This window comes from Falco naumanni, chromosome 10 (genome assembly GCF_017639655.2).
Source record: "Falco naumanni isolate bFalNau1 chromosome 10, bFalNau1.pat, whole genome shotgun sequence".
Classification (NCBI taxonomy): Eukaryota; Metazoa; Chordata; class Aves; order Falconiformes; family Falconidae; genus Falco; species Falco naumanni.
Window position 1 is genome coordinate 4,760,382 of NC_054063.1, and position 20,228 is coordinate 4,780,609.

Here is a 20,228-nt window from a genome sequence, read left to right on the forward strand (position 1 = left end):
CTTGTGTTAATCTTTAGGGAAAACAGGAAAAGAAAAAAAAAAATGATGAGACAAATTAAATTCAGCTATAGCTCTGATAATCTTCTGAAGAAGTCATCATCATCAGATGATAACACTTAAAATACCAGATCTCCTGAATGTTTTGCAGCCTTTGCCAGGAAAGCTTAGGCTACTGGGTACACCTATATGTTAGATAATATATCAGGGAAGAATTATATTACAGTTCTCACTATGACGTTGGAGTTTTTTTTTTACCAAAAAGAAAACCCAACAACAAGAAACTAACACCACCACCCGAACTTCTTGTTACAATTCTTTATTCCTCTTCTATATGCTTTAGCTGTTCTATATAAAAATGTTGTCTTACATTACCCTTTACAACTACCTGAGTAGCCAGGCCCATTGTTGAGTAATCAAGCTTAACAAGCAATCACAACAGCAAAAGCTAAATCACCTGCTCCAGAATAAGAAAACAAAACAAGGATTCATTCTTTCAAGTTCCATTCACCACACTGTTCGTTTACCAAATCACACAAATTATTTCTGTGCAAATCAGGTGACCTCCCGTGCACTTTACAAAAATATTAGTCAGTTGCCTTTTTACATTTAAGGAAGAATAAAAGTTAAGCCAAAAACCGCATAAGGGAACATATTAAGTTATGACATTTGAATGATTGAGCCTCCTATTTATCTACTCACATAGTTTGTGGCCCACCAGGATTTTAGCTTCAAATACCACTGAAGCCTTGGTCCCAAGTTAAATGCAAAATCTTTGGCAAGACCCTCCATTCTTCTGAACTCTTCATCATCCATAAGTGGCCGAACTGATTCCAGATACTAGAATATAGGGGAAAAAAAATCAGTGTAGTAACTAATATGTAGCTTCTTGACATTCCTACACAAGGCATTTGAAGAGTAGACAAAGATTATCCAGACACAATTCATAACTATGCTGTTAAAATAAAGAGTATACACTATTCTAAACACCCATCTTCAAACTACAAAAATGAGATCTTTTTTTCCAAGACATTTGTCAGCAAAACACAAGTGGAAGAGGTTACTTTTCTAAGGATACATCTTCCACTCAAAAGGAACTTTTTTCCACACACTGCTCCTTCAGTATCAGGCAGGCAGATTTTTCTCATCTCTAAAAAACAAATCTTCGGTTTCTGTGACTACTGTCCTACTTCACACTTTGCAATAACGTTTTGTGTCATAAAACACACATTTATATATTCAAGCTGTGGAAGATAACAAAACCAGCATGTTTCAAAAGCCTTGGAAATTATACTTTGCCATACAGTCCTACATAAACAGACATAACGTCATCCAATCCAAATTACGATGGCTTCAAATTACCACTAACTTTTCAAACTGTCACCAGTTTCACTGGTTTGTCACAGCCTTTACTTTAATTTCTATGTAGAAGTTTTAACCCATTAAACCATATTAATGCCACCATGCAACACTACTTACAAGACATAGCAAACACACCCACAATGGCATCCAAATACAGATTCAATGTTACTGAAGGAAACTAATTAATGAATGTACACACCCTATTGACTGTGTCATTAACAGCTGGAACTGGCAATCGTGGTAAAGATGTCTGGAAACTGTACAACATGGGTTTACGTCCTGAGAAGAGTTTTACAAGTGCCTGAGCAAAAACAAAATACACACCACAAATTATTACATTCAACAAAAGAAAAACGACAGAGTAATGAAGTGTAACGTAACTCAGTTCTTTTCACTGGTAAATTATACTGCACTAACTTTAGCAATGTATTGTTTATCACCATTTCACAAATAAAAAAGGCACTGACATAAACTAACTTCCTAAAGGTTAAACAACATGTCAGTGGAAGGGAAAGACCGTCATATCCGTTCTTGACTTCCCAGACAAGCTTCTAGTAACTAGGCAATGTTGTTTATTAATGGCACACCTTGATCTCAACAGAAAGTACAGACAGTTACTCAGCACTTTTTTTCTTCATACATTTCCCTCTGCAAAGATTAAAAAAAGTCTACCAGTTGATCTTTTACTATATAGTAAATATTACTGTATCTGCTATATCTCTATAGTGTTTCAGAACAGGAATCATTATCAAGCCCGTCACTCAGCTAAGGATCCCAGATAATTATAGCCACCTTTAAAAATAGTAACTATGCTTTGGAATCATGGTTCAATATTTTCCAGAGTTATAGCTCCACATCAATACTGTTACTGATGTTACAGAGAGCCTTTTCAAGCATGAGTCTGCATGATTTGAACATACCAAATTGTGCAAGCATGCCAGTGTTATACTCAGTGCTTGTGTTACAAGAAAACAGCAATGAAACAAAAAAGCTAGGTATGACAGTTCCCACCTTAGCTTCAGATATTACAGCATCTCCTGTTTTCTATGGGAGACTGAAAACAGAAGCAGCATTTCTGTCTACAACTGTTTCTCAGCTGCAACATGCACTAGGCTGGAAGTCTAGACCATGCAACTTCCAGGCTACACATGAAAGGATTTTGACATTATCACTCTATTTCAGCATGAAAGTAAGGTCAAATATTATACCGACAATCCAGTGGAACCTTTATTATCAAAGTCCACTTCAGGTCCAATATACTATACCATAGATTGCATGCAGGCCAATAGATTAAAGACAGAAGATAACAGAGGATGTAATTTCAACAATAAATTCCTAGAACTTCTCCTGTCTCTGCCCCCCGGCAACTGATAAAATTCCTTGTTAAAACGTAGTTTCCTCTTCCCCCTACCCCCACCCCACAATTTCCTTGGTCAGTACAGCTTAGAGGAGGTCGTTTTAGGCAAGAAAAATCTACTAAGAATTGCAGAGTATTACCAGCAACAAAGACCACCCTGCAAATCGATCTGTATCAGAGTTGTCAGAGGTACATGGATGCACCACAGTGATCAGCCCAATGAAATTCAGGTGTGCTTCATGACAAGAGAAATTTGAAGCCAGGCAAGTAAAAAAAAAACAATGAAACAAAACAAAACAAAAACCTCAGCTTTTTATAAGAAAATCTAATTCCATACTTGGCAGCAATTTTATTCCAGAACTCTTAAGCCAGGAAAGGCTGAACTTATCTTCAGAGTACCTGCTCAACTGACAGAGACAGCAAACATCTCACAGTATTTATCTCTTAGGTAAACTTGTAGTAGAGCATTTATAACAGTTTGAGACCATTAAAGTGATCTGATGGACACGCATACTTAACTACATCTCTGATTTCATATGCAGATGCAGCAAGTGATCTCATTCTAGCATGCGTTGCATCTGTTCACAGATTATTATTTTTAACTTACTTTTTAAAACTGCAACTAATACTTGGATTTTTCCCCTAATCCTGTTACAGAAAATTTAACTTTAGAAGATGAAGTATGTTCATTATAAGTGCCACCAGGCTCCCAACCAGCCTGAAAATCACTTTGTACTGTGATTGAAATCAGAGCTCAGGTTTTTGGATCTATGTGACTATTTAAACAGAAGACAGTATATTCATGACAGCATTTTTCATGCAACAGCATAAAAAACATCCAAGGAAAACCCCTTCAGAAAATTACACATATTAAAAGGATAATAAAAATATAGGTAGCTAAGTAAAGTTGACACTGTTTTACTAAGGAAACCGCTCTTCTCTTTTCTTGGGACTGGCTAAAGAAGGAACAAGTTATTGAAATAGAGCTTCACATTAAGTACGGATGAGACTCTGTTGGGCATACACCTTTCTAGTGTTTTGTATTTTAAAACATATATCATCCACAAAATATAATGCACAACAAAATACATATGCAACATAGAATAGACAAATATTTATAAATACAATACACAACAAAGCATGGTAAGTAGCATTACAGTTCATACTGTTTGAGGTTGATAAGGCAATATTAACAGCTTTTAATTATCTATCTGGTAGGACATGCTGAAAACCCAGACAGCTACAGCTTCAAGCAATTGACAGAAAGCCTTACCATTCAGAGCCTGTACTGTACAAATTCGAGTCATGAGGCTCCTGATACCGCTTCCAGGAGAAACTATCAATCAGAAATTTGATTTGTAACAGATGAATATTAAATTCTATTTTAGTGTACCATTCTGGAAACCTGTTCTTGAACATACTTCATAATAAATCATGAAATGTTGTTAGTCTAACACAAATTAGTTAATTTTTTGAGGCTGCAGAGACTAATTTTACCCTATAGGAAACTGAAGTGACGACTTCTGCAATATGGGCAAAAGTGACTCAAAACAACAGAGTCCAAGTTACAAAAACCCACTTCATCTCTTGGAGCACCTGTCCTCACTTTATACCCATCACATCCTTTAAGGATCCTTTTCCAAAGCACCAAAATAATCAACAGGAACCAGATCACTCTCATACTTACGTGAAAACTGCATAACAAGCTACCTTATTTACACTTTTTGTCCAACTCATTTTGGAGGCATATCACTAAATCAATGGAAAGGACGTTCAGTATCATTTCTTCAAGCATAAGATTAATTTTAGAGTAGAGCACCCAACATTTCAACAAAGATTTTGGGTAGCACTTTCTGGGGAGGACAGCAGTTCTTTGGTACTGCAGTCCAAGTTCTTTAAGCTGTACTTGCATATAGAGAAAAAGTAGGTATTTGAGTCACACAGTCCCAAGGCATTAGCAAATTTAGAAGTTATTCTTGAAGCGTTTACTCTTACTTCTACAAGGCCATCCTGTATAGTTTAATTATAGCATCAGAAGGATGACAGTAATTAGTAGAAATATCTACCTAAGAGCTTCCTGTCCCATGACACAGAAAACACAAGCAAGGGAAGACCTACAAAGTTTTCTTTCAGGGCTTTGAATATAGATCAGCTAGAAGTTAAGATGAAACAGGAAGACAATATATCCTTACCATCCAAAACTTGGTGCCTGCAGAAAGTTTGCCATGTTCAGCAAACATCCAACCGTGATAGGAAAGCAACATTTTTAGAGAGTAGCGCATCGTGACAATAAGGGCAACCCAAAGCCCTGTGCCAAAAAGTACTCCGCTCACAATGTTCTGTGTTTGGTTTGACATATAGCCACTGTTTAAAACAAAAGCCAGCATATGCCAGTTAATGTCAGTTTAAGTTCTAAAGAGAACCTAATATTGCAAACCTAAGTCTAAAAGTAATTACACAAGCTTCATTCCAGTTTAGCCCTTTTTCATAAACTCTTTTCCAAACACCCTCTCATGCAGTAACATCAAAGGCCACAGAAGTTGCCCAATGTGCTTCCCAAATACTCAGAAAACAATGTAGTAATACTTGTCTAACAACCTACCCTACCTATTTCATACATCTGCTTAATTGGGGTTACTCTGTCACAACCATACTGTTCAAAACCTGATACACTTTAACAGGATTAGCTTTAAAAGTAGCTACAAATAAAACTGATTTCCTTTAGAGGAACAGTAACTTTTCAGTCTACTTACGTTGTATCAAGTGTTCGGTTGATTTTAGCTATTATTCCTAAAGAAGGATCAATTTTGGCATACATTGTTGACATCACACCCACAACTACAATAAGCCAGCTAGATGGGCTAGCAGGATAAACGCCAGTGATAATTCCATTCTGGAAAGAAAAGCCTTCACATAATTTTTTCATACCAAAGTGGTTGACTTCATATTACCATGGAAAGAAACACAAATCAACACATTTAAGTCAAGATTATCCAACATTTTCTTATGTATGCTTAACTCAGGAGTACAGGATGGATTTAGTTAAGTTTGACAGCTACAGAAAATCATCACAATGATATCAAGAATTAAAAGGCACTTAAAGTTTTTTTGTAGACAACGTTGAGCCTGCTGCAAGTATTACTAAAAATACTGAAATCAGCAGACAGCTTTGGAACAAACGACCCTTCAATAATACCCACCCACACTGAGTTCGGCCTCTCTAAATGAATACATGGCAAAAATATTTTATTGAACAAGACACTGAAAACTGGAATCAAGGGGGTTTTATATCATGTAACTAGTCCTTCTCATAGTTTTATAAAATATTATTGACTACTGTTAAAAATGAGGTTTTGACAGAGGTATTGAAGATAGCTCGTACCTTATCTAGTTTGCTACTAATAAAATAGATATTTACCATTTCTGATCCCATGAACAAAACAAATTCACAACAATCTGCATCAAATACTTCATCAGAAACATTACAACTTAGCATAACTTGTACAAGACATGTTCAGGTAACTTTTTGAAAACAGCAAACATTCTACTTAATTTGAAAATTTAATTTTGGCAAAGAACATATAAAAATCAAGAGTGTAGTCTTTTACCACTAAGTGATATGACATTAAAAATCACCACTAGTTATATTTCTGACTAGTGCTAAAAGATTACATAATTGTATGATGCGTTATGAAGACAATGAAGGAAATTAAACCAACTGTTAATTCCAATGTCTGTTTCATCTTGCTTCCATGGAATAAATCAAAAAGATGTATCCTTTCAGTCTTTACAGCATCACCCAGTGCTACCTTCCTCAGCATCCCTTGTCTCAACTAAAACCCACAGAAGTCTTTCACAATAAGGAACTTTGCCATAATGGGGAAAAAAAGGTTTTCCCTGGACAAAACTTGAATAAATCTATAAAATATTAAATTGGACTTGACTGATTTAAAATACCTTGAATCTGATGAACTTTTTCTTCCATGAATGGACACCAGATAAGTAAATTTGTTTGAGTGCCTCATGGCTCATTCGCAGGTCAATCCCATCTGGAGTTACTGTAAATTGAAAAGCTACTGCTTGATGAGCTTCTGCCATTTTCAGAGAGAATTCTGTCAAAAAGCAAAGATAAAAAATTATTTCCTTTTTGTTCAAAGGAACTAGGAGATAGTCCATTTCTAGCAAGGTATTTTCTACATAGTAATTTTGAGAAATATTTCAAAGTATACCAAATTTACATACGATACTTGCCTCTTCCTTACAGGCTACGCTTGCACTTCAGTCTGAGCGTCTGGTATGTTAATTAAGGTATCTCCTCTAACCACAACAGCTGAAAATGGAAGCAAAACACTCTCATGTAACTTAGGCCCTTTGGCAGGATTGTAGCAAGCTCAGTATCATACATACATGCAATATATAAAAATTCAGAGCAGAGCAGAAAATTAAAGCTGTTAACATTTAGAAAAGCATACTGCAGGTATATCACTCTGTAATGATAAAGGAGGTCCAGAAAGTGTTTTGTTCATCATTTTGAATCAAAAGGTATTTAAAGTCTTCACCTCTGCTAGCAAGGCTGCTTCTGACCATATCTCCCTCTGAATTTTTTTTTCATATCTTAATTTCAAGATGATTAGCCACAGCAATAAGACACTACAGCCCGTGTGGCTCCAAGTTCCGACTGGCAAACAGTTGCAAAAATCAAAACTAAGCAGAGCTGAGGAAACCAAACCTTCACATAAACAAACATGAAATTAAGAGCAAGTTTAATTGAACTGCAGCTCAGTTTAACTACTCAAATAAGTATCAACAACAGTTCCAATATAAACAAAATACCATCATAATGGGCAGGTATAACAGGCTCAAATAAAAACAATGTGTCATTTAAAACAGAAATATCACTGTGATTCTATTTACATATTAATGTCTCGACTCCTGTCTGAGGATACAGGCAATTCAAATTGAACTGTATGCTCTTATTTACCAGCTCATCTTCATAGCTTCTTTCTTTCTGTAATCAGCATTTCTATATAAATATCTCGGAAGTTACTCCTACTTATCATTAACTCAGACTAATGTTGTTTGAGCACCTACAATCAGAACATACATTTTTGCAGATAGGCTGCAGAATGTGTAACATTGAAATGGTCCAAACTACATATTCCTGAGGAGACCATCATGGTTCCAAAGTCTTTTGTCCACATTCATTTATTAGTTTACTAAAACTTCTGCGCATAATCCTAAAAACAACTCTCAGAAGTGTGGCAAAAAAGTAGAGGAATCCACAATCCCATCTGTAGGTCAGGTTTCAAGGGCAAGCTTTAATTTCACGTTTTTACTAGGACAACAGACAATGATATCAATACCAAGCGCTTTAAGGTGGCACTGGCATTTGTTTAAGCAAAATCAAAAGAAAGTACAACTACTTCATGCCTTTGGAATCGTAAAAGCTGAAAATGTACACATCTTTTGCAAACCTGAAGCTTAGACTTCGTAATTAAATTCTGGTAGACATTTATCCTCTGTTTGAACAGCATGTGAAGGCTAACCAGTGCAGTTTAGCTGGGTACTTCAAAAGCAGTTTATTACAACTGTAGTGCTGCTCCTCTAGTCTGTAAATATTTTACTATGTCAAAGTCAATTGGAGCACAAAGAAGGGGCACAAAGGCGTATGAGTAGACAACTAGGGAATATAAGCTCTGGGAAGGTTGCAGTAATGGCAGGCTTAGGAAATAAATACACCCTATAGGAAGAGAAGGAGCATCAGGCAGAGGTGAATAGAACTGCTATTGTGCAGTATCTAGTAGGGTTGCTGACCAATAGGTAGTGACTGTTTGCAATATTTAAAGCGCCTACCTCTAGACCAGCCTGCAATGACCAACCTCTGCAATACAGCTACTGCTACAGTGGCTGATGGTAATTCACAGATCTTCCAAATCCACCAGTCACTACTCAGGTTTTAAAGGCTGAGTCCTGGGTAACTCAGCCTTCTGGGTTACTGGAAGAGTAGCTAAAGCTCACAGTGTTATACTGATAGTGTGCAATTTGACCTATGTACCTACAGTGTCTGATTAGGACAACAAAGAAATCAGATCAGCTTTGATCACCGGTTTCAAAACCTTTAACACAAGCCCCATATGCCCTAGGAACAACTGCAATTTGTAGTACTTAATGACTCAGTGACTAACAACTGTTTATTCACCGGGGCCTTGCTGTAGACAAGTATCAGGAAGTCAAAGTCAGCTGTCCATTCATTCATTCAAATCGTGCATCACCAAGCCATAAAACAGGCAGCAGTAATACATGCTATACCCTGGACTCAACAGCATTTGCAAAAGGGGAAACCACTCAAAGTTAAGAATCCATCAAACGTTTAGCAGTACTATTAAGACCAGGATTGGGAAAAAAAAAAAAAAAAAAACAACCAACAAAAAACACAAACAAAACAACTATAGCCTCATAGAAAGAATCAGGCACCTACATTTGTCTCATAAAGGGCCAAGAGGTTTTTGAGTTCATTCATGGAATTTTGTATTCTGGAATGCTAGTGTCTGAACTACCAGGTCAACTAATTTCTATTTCTCTTCAACTCCCCCGTGATTTCTCAGCCTGGGAATTTGTAACTATTCTCTCTTCTCTGTTTCTGACGTAAAATTATTTCAGAAACCCTTCCCTCTTTAGACACAAGCATTTTTACTGTCCAAGGCATAAAAAGATTATAAATAGCATTAATCAAAACAGTAAACCTGATATTTTAATGAATTAATAACTTGGCACGATCACAAAATTAAATAAGCTTCACTAAGGAAAATATTCCTTATTCTCAAATGAAGAAATATTAATCCAGCAAGAATGAATTCTGAATCAAGTAAACAAGCCCTGAAACCAAAGAGAAGTCTAGTTCTAGGACCGTATTACTTGATCCTAAGATGTAAAACAAATTATTTGTTTCCTTTCATATCCTTTTCCTTTACTTAAGAAAACTGTAAGCCTTTAAGGCTGTTCGGAGTGATGATGGCTGAACACCAAAGACTTCCTGAAGTCCCTTTCTTTGAACACTTATTTTCCTCCTTAAAGGCCAATTTAATCATAAGCTGCTGTACACTTCCCCTCCTTTGCATTCCTCTGCTGTCACGTGCTCGCTAGCAAAGTAGGTAAAAGGGCACAGGCCAGCAGAGCATGCGTAAAACTCAAACTTGACTGCCAATGTTAGTAAGGCAGCACCTCCATCAATCAGCTAACACACACTGAAACAATAACTTCTTCTAACTTCAGGCATTTTGGTCAGCAAAACATTTCTGTAAAGCATATACTAATTAATCTTTCCCAACAGAGAGCCTTAAACAACAGCTTTTTACTTTCTTAGCAGTTTGGCCAAGTCTTACTTAAAGGGATGGGGGGGAAGAGCAGAGTAATTTCTAAAAGTAATCTGAAATGACTATTTTCATTCCTTTCAGTGTTCTCCCAAAATACTGATGTCTTAAAAAACATACTTTGTTTTGTGGTTTTGTTTTTTTTTCTTTTAAAGGCGAAAAGCTGCCTGCTCATTGCTCTTTTCAGGTTTTACTTCAATTCAAACATGCTAGAACAGCTGCAGATGTTTCTCCTCTTTCCTCTTTCTCCCCTTCCCTTCTCATACCTCTGCTTGAGCCAACCAAAACGTACCACAATGTTTTTCCATTGTTATAAACAAGCACTGCTAGGTTGGATGTCACTTCTAAGTCAATAAAACACACAGCACACTAGGAGGCCTAAGCCCCAGTAGACCTGAAGGTCTGAAAAAACATGCTGCTATGCCTACTATTCATAAAGTGTCCTCAGATTGTCCTTCCTGCAGTTTCAGAATATTTACACTACAAAGACCAAGGTTTAACTCCGACTGCTCGCAGACCTTATGATTTCAGGTTGCAAACACCGAACAGTCAACTCTGTATTAGGGCTTACATGTTCCTACAGCCACAGAAGGAGATGAGGGCCTCAGCTCTGTAAATCTAAAGCTAAAAGAGATCCCATGTGCAGGATTCTTCTATTTAGTCAGGCATGCAAGAAGTCAGTTGTGGTTGGTAAAGTCTCTCTGAAGCACATAATGCAGAGCACAACGTCTGAAAGACAGTGAAAGAATTAACATGCGCATCTTAAAAAGCACCAAGCCACAATACAAGAGTTAAAAGTATTACAGTATTGCACAAAACAAGGTACTAATTCCTGAAGCAGTTACTTTTGGAAATGCTGTTGAGTACGAACCTTAATTTCATGAGCTCTATATGGATAAAATGGTAGTGCTAAAAAAAAAAAAAAGTGAAAGTTACCACCTCTACCTCAAAAAAAGCAATTCCTCTGCTCTAAGGGGATGTCACCTCTTACCTCAGAACTCACCTTAGCCCATACATTACTTGGCTCATGCAATTCATTTCGCCCCCCCCCCCCCCCCCCCTTCATGTCCTATTCCTCTTGGAATAGGGAAAACCCTGCCATTTCTCCTTGGCAGGAGTCCAAACATCCACTGGAAAGAGACATACTATTTAAATGTAGGTTTCACATCTATAGCTCCTTTTCCTGCAAAGGAAGCAAGTTAATAAATGCAGAGGAAAACTGGAGAGAAGTATTCACATGACCATGAATAGCTAAAACCTTGGTGAAAGACTTAATTCTATGACTCTCGCTTGCCAGCTACCCCAACAATTTAGTTCAATGCTCTCCTCGCAGATTTTTGACATCTATTTATAGATTAGCTCTCGTATACAGGGCATACACCTGCCAGTAACCAAACTAAGGTCACAAAACAATTCTCCCCCATTATTCTGCTGCGACAATCAAAGGTTGACAGTTTTTTTGGTAAAGCAGTGACTGCTGCATACAGTTTCTCCAAGTACATTGCTACATACCACCCCACACAGTTTTCATACTGTCAGAGCCCTCAAATAGACATCTTCAGCACTTAAAACCACAGGTTGTTCATAGATGGACAGACTTGCAGCATTACATGTCCCTATGCTAAAAGCTAGAACATGATGCATCTTGAAGTATGATGGCAGTTCTGAATTCAGAGGCGCCTGGAAGCCCTCATAACTTCATGCACAGGCATGGTACCAACAATAAAGCAATGAGAAGCACCTTATCACATAGGTAGTGTCTCCAACTCCTGCCAAGTTCCTACCAGCAAGTAAAAAAAACCCAACAAAACATCCACAAAACAACAACCAAAAACCTCAACAACCAGAAACCTGACCTTGAAGAATTCATCGCTACTTTCTTAAAATAAACTAACAACTTGAAAATTTAGCTTACTGCTAAGGTTTCAAATAGAAATAGAGACTGGTGAGAAGAAGAGTGTGATACTAAATAATTTACAATTACATTGTTTAAATAAGTTTTCAAGATGGAATGTTGAGAGCTACCAGTTGAAAGTATATCAAACCAAATTTTAGTTAGGAAATAAGATTCCCATTTAAAGCTGGACATCTTGAACTCGGAAGGTCTTGCAAAACCAGGCAAGTGCCCCAATGTCTTTGTCTGTCCCCAAAACAGGTGGGTTTTTTTTCCAAAGAGAAGCAGGGCAAGGGGGAATTCCATTTCTATCAACAAGCAAAGGTATTAAGAATTACTGTTTGAATGTTAAAAGCAGACATACAGAACAGGAAAAAATTCTGGAGCTCTCAAGTTCTCTTAAAAGACTTAATTCTGAAACTTAAGTATTGGAACCATTGAAGAAGTTTTCTGCAGTATGTCGTTGTCCACACATCAGATCTCCCTTCAGGAAATCAGTTTGCTTCAGCTTTTGGAAGAAAACAGACATCCAAAAAGTTTCATTTCTGTGGTCATTTGTTAACGTATTTTGACACTTGAGGATAGACCACCAAATTCCATCAGTCTGAGGACAGACTTAATGAAATCAGAGTCAGTAATAAAACACTAGAACACCTGCACTGTGTTTGTGCTGAGACAGTGATCAAGTATCAAGTATTTTCTCCCAGCTTTTGACGTTATTACTATAGAAATTTGCATCTTCTACTCTCCTAGAAAGCCAAAACTATGAATGCATTGTTTTACACAGATTAATGAATAATTGTTGATGCTCAAATCTGTTGATTTCACACCAGATACTAAACTAAAAGCAAGAGAATTCCAAACACCAAGATGTCCACCCAAGTCTCTTGATGCATTATTCTGAATTTTAAAATGCTCCCGTCAGTACAAGCTTTCAGTACCACATACACAAAGTAATTCCGACCACCCTACGGCAGCTGATTTTGCTTAGAAAGTGCGCTTGCGATGAAGTGGTAGGTAGTGAAGTACAGCAAAGCCAGTGCCAGCATCCTAAAATAACTTGCTAGCACATAAGTTTACTTCCATGCTTTGCCACTAGCTACAGTTTAATGGCAACACTGATCTGTACAGCCATCCCAGAAGTAGATGCAATCTACAGATAATCAAGGTTGCTTGATTTTTTGGGGTTTGTTGACAAAGACTCATGCAAATATGGTTCTTCAAACCAAAAAGTGTACTAAACACTTATATCAAGCGGCAAGATATCATCTTACACAAATGTAAAGGGTTAGAGTCTTCTAAAAAAATTTTTTTAGGAGTAGTTGTCTTTGTAACATTCATCAAGTCTTCACCTGTCTGAATTCTGCAGAGGCTCTGAAGCCTATCAATTTGACACGCTTCCAGATGTTTGATGCACAAGTAGTAGCTGTAAATCCTATTTTAAAAGTTGAAGACAGTAACGAAGAACCAAACTGCAGATGGATTTACAGGTACAGGGACTGAAACCGACAGAGGCGGCTAGGGATAGACCAGAGGATTTCACTGCCATCCAGACAGACCTTGACAGGCTGGAGAAATAGGCAGGCTGAAACATTATTCAGTTCAACAAAGAAGTGGAAAGTCCTGCACTATACACCAGTACACACTGGAGACTGACTGGCTGGAGAGCAGCTTCACACCCAGCTGCTGCACACAAGCCAGCAAGATGTCCTTGCCACAAAGGCAGCTAACAGAATCCCGGGGTGCACTAGGAGGAATGTTGCCACCAGGTTGAGGGAGGCGACTCTTCCCTTCCGTTCAGCACTGGTGAGGCTCCATCTTGAATACTGTGTCCAGTACTGGGCTCCCCAGTAAGAGAAATGAAACTACTAGAGAGAGAGTCTAGTGAAGAGCCACTAGGAGGATTAAGGGCTTGAAGCATCAATCCTATATTTTTTTATACAGTTTGAACAGTATACATAGCAGAGATGCTTTAGGAAATTTAATGTAGCAGTTTTCATAATAAATCTGCTTCAAAAAATAAACTTACTTTACAACAGTTAAGGCCTGAACAAGAAATCCTGTGCTTCAATTGCTTTAAATGAATGGCACACCTTGGAAGCCAAACTGGTAGTAGCAGTCAGACATTCAAAAGGAGCTAATTTTCTGCAACTGACAAAAATGTACTGTTAGTTTGGAGGGGAAAAGAGGGTAGATTTTGCAGCAGTAGAATTTTTACAGATTTTGCATAAACTTTTCAGACAATGATTCATCTGAATTTTTTAACATTGTTCTGGTAATGTTGCTCTCGCTGAAGAGCACTAGTATGTCATTATACAAGGTTTTTAAATGTACACTGGTATTTTAAATACCAATACACCGTCCAACGAGACTCTGCTAGTCTTAAGGCAGCAGGTAGATTTCGGGAGCTGACCTTAAGTGCCACGTATACTGCAGTGACACAGTGGGAAACAGTACAAACTCCTGATAAAAAACAAGCCCTTGGAATTGAATGTTACAGGTATACATGTCTATCTAGAGGAAACATTGACCTTTCCTATCAAATTAAGGAAGCCCATATTATCAACAATAAAACCAACGTGACTTCAGTGAAGTGTTTTCATGAAGTTTTCTATAAATGCAATAGTTCCACACACTCAAGTATATGCTGTACAGCAGCATCCAGCAATGACTCAGGAACTCAAGGTCCCATCCACTCTTACATGAGTGACTGCTTCCCCACCACTATCTGACATACATACCAGAATTCTGCCTAATGCTAGCGGGTCAATTCAGTAAGGCAGCTAACCAGAGAATGCTAGAAGGATGCCAAAAACACTTTCCGTCATGTTCATCTGGTGGTCCTTTGATACACAATAAAACTAAAGATAAAGCTTTTGCTTTAACAGAAATCCAAACAAAGATCAAAGTTGTCTAGAGTTCTATGCCTTTGAAAGCACATTAAGGTTTTGATTGAAAAAAATTTGATTGAAAGTAAGCAGTATAAAAGACCTCTCTCCTGTTCCGTTTCTTGCATATTCTACCAGCTAATGTCACATTCCTGCAGCGTATACTGCTCTTCTGTAAAAAGGAAACAAGATATCAAAGCCTCAGAAAGAGTAGAGAGCTTATTCATCGTTCATGTGATATTCTGCAAGGTACTGACTTCTGAACCTGCTATAAAGATGAACCAGATACTGTTCTTGAGAATTTCTATTTCTAAATAGCTTCCTTGCATACTAACTTTCAATAACATCTAAACATGCTTCAGCATATCAAAAGACACTGATACTTGCTGGTCTCAAGTCTTAACAATAACTCAGCTACCTTATAATGACTAATAATGTTCTACAGACACAAAATCATTAAGAGAAATCTGAGAGGAGTGAAGCCAAATCATTTCTGTGCGATAGCCACGTGGATTAAATTCACACAACAAGGCTTCTCAGATGAACCTAATGACTACAACATAGAAATAAAAGAGAACAGCTCTCCTTTAAAACTTGAATTAATATACCATTCAATCAATTATAATCTCTTCTGAGAAACACAAAGTTAAACGGACAGGTTCTCTCATGCCATTTTAGTTGTGACTGACACATGCTAAAACCAGTTTAAGCCTCCTAAAAGCCGAACCTGTTGTTCACGAGGCAGTTACCTCTCATATGGTCTCCAAAGTAAAATTACTATGCCACGACTGAAGCAGCTTGAAGAGACAGAAGCCTCTCCTCCAACAGCCACCATTTGACATTAAATTTCAAGTTCTTGTCTTTGGTTACTGCTAATCATCAGCTCCAATCCTTCCCAGCCTCAACTGCAACTGACAGCTGTGGTCCTTTGGAACTGCAAATGTCTTAAAGGATTCCTCACATCTGAAAAAATTAACAAATCCTGTGGTTCAAGCCAAGGTGGTGAACTGAATACAAGTATTTACCCAGGTACAGCAACACTGGGACCTACTGCAAACTTCACCCACAGCAGACAGTTGGAAATCAGAATAACTACAGGGTTTGCAGTAACTTGCTGTCCCACTAGCAAACGTACCAGCTTGTGTCCTGTCCTCAGCAATTTTCCAAGATCACCTGTGGGTGAATATCAGCTAGCCTCTGCAGGCACTTCCTTTGGAATCTTGGGCTAATCTCTTTATCCCCTTCCCAAGGGGTAAGCTGGAACAACAGGTATATATGGAAGTGAAGAGAGAAAACAAACAGACTAATGAAATAAACATAAGTATACCTGAACAGCTGTTTTCCTTCAACAGCGGACTTGAGATCTAGTTGTCACACAGAGATCTTCTGTCCTGCAAGCTCACTGCTGCTGGGATCTTGAATAGGTTAGGACACGCTGAGAGACAGATTCATTTCAATGCTGCTAGCTCCTAACAGACATTACACTACAGCAATGGCAGTCAGTTGTAGCTCTGAAACAGAAAGTAAAGAAAAACAGTTTGAGCTTTGATTCACACACAGCTTTCAGCTGCTCAGAAGGGACTGGATCAGACTGGAACCATTTTAGAAAAACCAATGGCAATGGAAAGATTAGTCACAAACAGCAGTCTGAAACACTTTTTTCCGTTACACTGGGTGAATGTATTATCTGCATCTATGTCTTCATTTAACAGGTCTGAGATGGCAAAGAACTGTGGAGCAAAAGAAAGTTCCTTTGCTACCCACTGAGTCCTTTCTGAGGGCTCAAACTAGCAATTGCTAACTAGTGTGATAAACATGGTGATCTCAGGGGAGAAACTCCAACGCTAGTTTCAGCTTAAGACATCCAAGTGTTTTCCTGCAGGCTTTTAACTGCCTTACACTCAACACAGGTGCCATCAAGATTTCTTGGAGAGATATTCACCGAACAGGCTGTTTTCTCTGGCACTTCCAGAAGAAAAGCCACAGTGAGTTGTCTTCTCACCTGATCAAACTGGCAACAGCCAGGCAGAGAAGTAGAGCAGACCAGCTCTAGCAGACGACATGCTAATTACTAGGCTAACAGTAAGGAATATTAATCTCTACAGTTTCTGGATCATACAGCCTCTCTCCTCTTCCAAACAGCATGCTTCTCTAAAAGATGGTTCCCAAAAGGTACACTTCCAAAAAAACCCCCAAACAAAACAGTGACGTGTATCCACAACTGTAATCAAAACAGAAACATTTACAACTGTCATTATTTAGTTATTTCCCCTATACAGGGTAGGACACACTATACTGTTCCTAGACCTTTTAGAGTATTCTAGTTTCTATTGCAATACATGTTATATTGTAACTTCCCCACAAGCTACCTCCTCTGACCTTCTAGAAATTCAGAATAAGCTTGCTGAGTAAGAGACAAGCATACAAAACTAAAACACTGCACCGTTATCATATCATGCAGAAAACTCCCCACCCCCCAAAAACTAGGCTCTAGATCTGGGTCATTTCTTTTTAACACTGCTATAAAAGGCACACACCTAGGCATTTAGATTATACAGGTTTTATCCTTCTCCCTCCCTTTGCATTAATGAGATTCTATGTTCATGCAGTAAAGAAGAATTATAATCTTCTCTGTAACAACAAACATTTCTGGAATGGCAGGACTCTTATGAGGCATGCAAGATGTCACATCGTAGGACTCAAGATCCTGGAAGATGGAAACAATGTTTGGTGGCTGAAGGCAAACTGAATGGATTGCTCTCTCGGTAGTTCAATGATCATTTACTGTACAAGGAGGAAAGACCCGAATAAGGTCTTTCAGCCTGTTTAAGGTCGAAAGACTGAAGAACCAGTTCCAAACATTTTGCAAATATTTAAATTGACCATCCAAACTAAAGTTAACCTAGGCATAGAAAAAGAGGGATGATTTTCAGTCGTTTAGAGCTTGTTTTTCTGAACATGCAGAGTTCAGGACTGTGATGCAGCATGCTGCAGGACAAAGACAATAGGGCTGGAATATAAAATAAATCACAGGTTTGGGGTTTTCTTGCTTGTTTGTTGTTGGTTGTTTTTTTTTTTTTTTAATGCAAGCACTCATTGAAGTCGCTTTTTACCCAGGATTTCCCAAAAGCAGTCGGGCTGGGGGTCCGACATTGCGAGCCGCCCGCGGGCAGAAACACACACACACACACACACCAGCCAGGCGCCCATCGCCCCACACCTCGCATCCGTTTGCGCTTGCGGGTGCTGCCCCCGCCGCGGGGTCAGAAGGCGGGAGGCGCGGGGCACCCCCGGCCCCCGCCCCCCCGCGCGCCCACGTGACCGCTCCCGGGAAGTGGGTGAAAGGTCGCGCCGCCGCAGCGCCGCGCAGGCCAGCGGCAGCGGGGAGGGGGGGGCGGCCCTGCCGGGAAGGCGCTGCCCACCTCGCGCTAGGGCTGCCGTAGAGGAAGGCAAAGCGATGAAGGCAGCAGAGTGTATGGCAGAGGTAGCAGATAAAAGGGGCGTATTCGCTTGTGCAGCTCGGCGGTTTCTGTTCTGCTTCTCCGGGCTAAAGAGCCTCCTCGGCTGTTTGATGTCCCGGTTTTCTTTACCCAAAAGTAACGTTTTCTTCCTGGAAGAAGCTCTTGAAGCAAGGCTGCAACACCTCAAAACTCTAAACAGCCCTCAGATCAACTTCTCTTTCACACCAAGTCACGGCTATGACAGAGCCCCGATACCTGCGTAATCATGCTAAGTTACATTTATACAGATCCACACCACACTCACCTACAATATCGCCTGTGCCACTACAAATTAATAATTACCACTTTATATCAATAGGCTTACAACAGGAAGAGAACCTGCCAATTACCACTGAGGACTACAATACTTTTTTTTATATAACACCCGTTCATAATGGTCAGAAATCACATAGCACAGCTTGTAGATCTGGAAATTGAAGAGGTCAGACACTCAGGAAAATGTAATTGTTTAAGGAAAGGAAAACAAAAGGATCAGACCTTCCTCGTTCTCAGTGCTACATTCCTATAAACTGTGATAAGGAAGCGAGCAGGTTTCTGAACAGTAATCTTTGCTAAACTTGCAATTTCAATACAATTGTCCTTTAAGTGCTGACAAATTGCCAGGTAAGAGGAAGAATGAGATATTTGTCTTGATCCTGCTTTGCACCTTTCTCTTTCCAAAAAAAGCTGCTTCCCATTACAGTTCCATCAACACTAGTATAGAACTGTTATAACCGGAGTCATATTTTAGTTCGATTTTTTTTTTCTGGCCTCGACCAGAAAACATAGCACAAAACACGAAAGCTGTACGAAAATGAGGCAAGAAAATGAGAGTTCCAAGATGCTGCAACGATCTCAACCTTTTGCAACAAGTCTGATCCGCATCCTCATTCGGTAAACCTGCCAGGCCATGAACAAAGCGTAACGTTTTCCATCTGTGTTTATCTCAAGAGCAGTTTGCAGGGACTGCGGCTGCTATAGGTGTCACCGCCTGCAGTCACACGAGCACAGGGACTAGTGCCTCACACGCACCGGTCAGGATGTAGGCGCCCCGACCCCACCGCCACAGCCGGGGCTCGTCCCGCCGGTCGGTCGGTGCAGCGGGTCACCCAAGCCACCGTGCTTCAGGCGGCGTAGCTGCAGCGAGCGCCCCCGTGTCACTGCGTGCCACCGCTCCCCGCCGCCACCCCCGCCCCGCTCTGCGGCACTACCGAACCCCGAGGCCGGGGACAAACGCCAGCGGGACGCCGCGGGCACGGTGCCTTCCCGGGGCGCTCCCGGCCCCCTCCGGCCGCTCCCCCGGCGGCTGCACCCTTCCCTCCAGCCCCGCGCAGGGGGCAACACCCGCCGCACTCGCACATTTACCACAGAACTTCGCGCTCGCCCAATGAAAATAATTATTAAGCTAAAAACAGACCGAGCGAGCCCGGTCTCGCCGTCCCTCAGCGCCCAGGCGCAGGGTGGCGGGGAAGGGGCGGAGCGGCAGCCCGCAGTGAATCAGCCGGACACGGAGGAAACCACGGCCCGTCGCTGCCCCCTACCCCGTTCCCCCGGAGCCCCCCGTCTGCAGGCGGCGGAGCTAAGCCGAGCCGCGCTGGGAAAGCCGGCGATGGAGGACTTGCGCCCCGCAGCCGCCCGCCGCCACCCACCTGCCGAGAGAATGGCGGTAACCGGCGCTCAGGCGGGGCGGGCCGGGCCGGAGCGAGCAGAGCGGCGAGTGAGGCGCGGCCGCTCCCTCGCGCAGCCTGCCAGAGCCGGGCTTGCCGCCCGCGCCCCCATTGGCTGTCGGCGGAAGGGGGGCGGGTCCGAGACGGGGCCGCAGGAGAGGCCCGTGTGGGCGGAACGGAGGCGGGAAGGGAG

At 40.4% G+C, this 20,228-nt stretch overlaps 1 protein-coding gene across 7 annotated transcripts in view; it reads right to left on the minus strand.

Moving 5' to 3' along the window:
* The window catches only part of CPT1A (carnitine palmitoyltransferase 1A), a 45,826-nt gene extending 25,682 nt beyond the window's left edge, over window positions 1-20,144 (minus strand). The window contains exons 1-10 of one of the 7 annotated variants that reach the window (XM_040609046.1): window positions 20,018-20,144; window positions 16,196-16,379; window positions 16,004-16,125; window positions 14,010-14,131; window positions 6,968-7,046; window positions 6,674-6,828; window positions 5,470-5,609; window positions 4,909-5,080; window positions 1,559-1,660; window positions 700-837 (exon numbers count right to left, since the gene is read on the minus strand). In XM_040609046.1, coding sequence (XP_040464980.1) covers window positions 700-837; window positions 1,559-1,660; window positions 4,909-5,080; window positions 5,470-5,609; window positions 6,674-6,814 — 693 coding nt within the window. In that variant the 5' untranslated portion in view covers window positions 6,815-6,828; window positions 6,968-7,046; window positions 14,010-14,131; ... (1 more) ...; window positions 16,196-16,379; window positions 20,018-20,144. The remainder of the gene's footprint in view (window positions 1-699; window positions 838-1,558; window positions 1,661-4,908; window positions 5,081-5,469; window positions 5,610-6,673; window positions 6,829-6,967; window positions 7,047-14,009; window positions 14,132-16,003; window positions 16,126-16,195; window positions 16,380-20,017) is intronic. The other 6 variants (XM_040609044.1, XM_040609048.1, XM_040609047.1 and 3 more) reach the window with 6 other exon arrangements.
* Between the last annotated feature and the right edge of the window lie 84 nt (window positions 20,145-20,228).